At 60.4% G+C, this 718-nt stretch overlaps 1 protein-coding gene across 1 annotated transcript in view; it reads right to left on the bottom strand.

The window, feature by feature from the left end:
• Window positions 1-718, bottom strand: part of ETH_00035865 (RNA recognition motif-containing protein, putative) — a gene marked incomplete at both ends in the record, with an annotated part of 2627 nt that overhangs the window by 118 nt on the left and 1791 nt on the right. Inside the window, 2 exons of the mRNA XM_013375147.1 lie at window positions 3-205; window positions 589-671. Of these exons, the coding sequence (XP_013230601.1) occupies window positions 3-205; window positions 589-671 (286 nt within the window). The remainder of the gene's footprint in view (window positions 1-2; window positions 206-588; window positions 672-718) is intronic.

Here is a 718-nt window from a genome sequence, read left to right as displayed (position 1 = left end):
GGACCCTGCAGGGGGCCCCCCCCCGCGGGGGCCCCCTGGGGGCCCCCGGGGGGCCCCTGAGATGCCAGGGAATGCTTTGCTAAAGAATCCTTCCGGGCCCAAGTTGCTCGGATGCGGCTGCCTCTTAGTCTTATAGTCCCCATTGCTGCTGCTTGAACTGCTGCTGCTGCTTCTGCTGAAGTGACGAAGCGCACGAAGCCGTACCCTGAAAGTCACAAACACCCTCAAAACCCTAAACCCTAAACCCTAAACCCTCAGCCCAGCCCTCCGCCCTAAACCCTTGCTAGCTCCCTGCCAGCAGCCACCCCCACGTTTGCTAGCCAGCCAGCCAGCTAGCTAGCTAGCCAGCTAGTCCGCCGGCCAACTAGCTAGCTAGCCAGCTAGCCAGCTGGCCAGCTCGCCACCGAGCGGGCCGGCTAACTCGCTAGCTAGCTAGCTACCCAGCCTGTCAGATACCCAGCCAGCTAGCTAGCCATTCAGCTAGCCAGCCAGCCCCTAGCTCGCCAGCTAGCTAGCCACCCAGCGAGCCAGCTAGCCAGCCAGCTAGCCAGCCAGCTAGCTAGCTAGCCAGCTAGCCGTGCTGCCTACCGCTGGTGGCCGTCCATTCTCTGTTCGGATGTCTGTGTTCTTTGTCACAAACCACTACTGTCAACTCCACTCTTCCATAAGCGCTGAAGGTTGTTAACAAGTCTTGTCGAGTAGTGTTTGGAGGGACGTT

The sequence above is a fragment of the Eimeria tenella genome, genomic scaffold (genome assembly GCF_000499545.2).
Source record: "Eimeria tenella Houghton genomic scaffold, Eth_scaff2561, whole genome shotgun sequence".
NCBI lineage: Eukaryota > Apicomplexa > Conoidasida > Eucoccidiorida > Eimeriidae > Eimeria > Eimeria tenella.
Note: the sequence above shows the minus strand (reverse complement) of the source record. Positions and strands in the feature narration are given on the sequence as shown.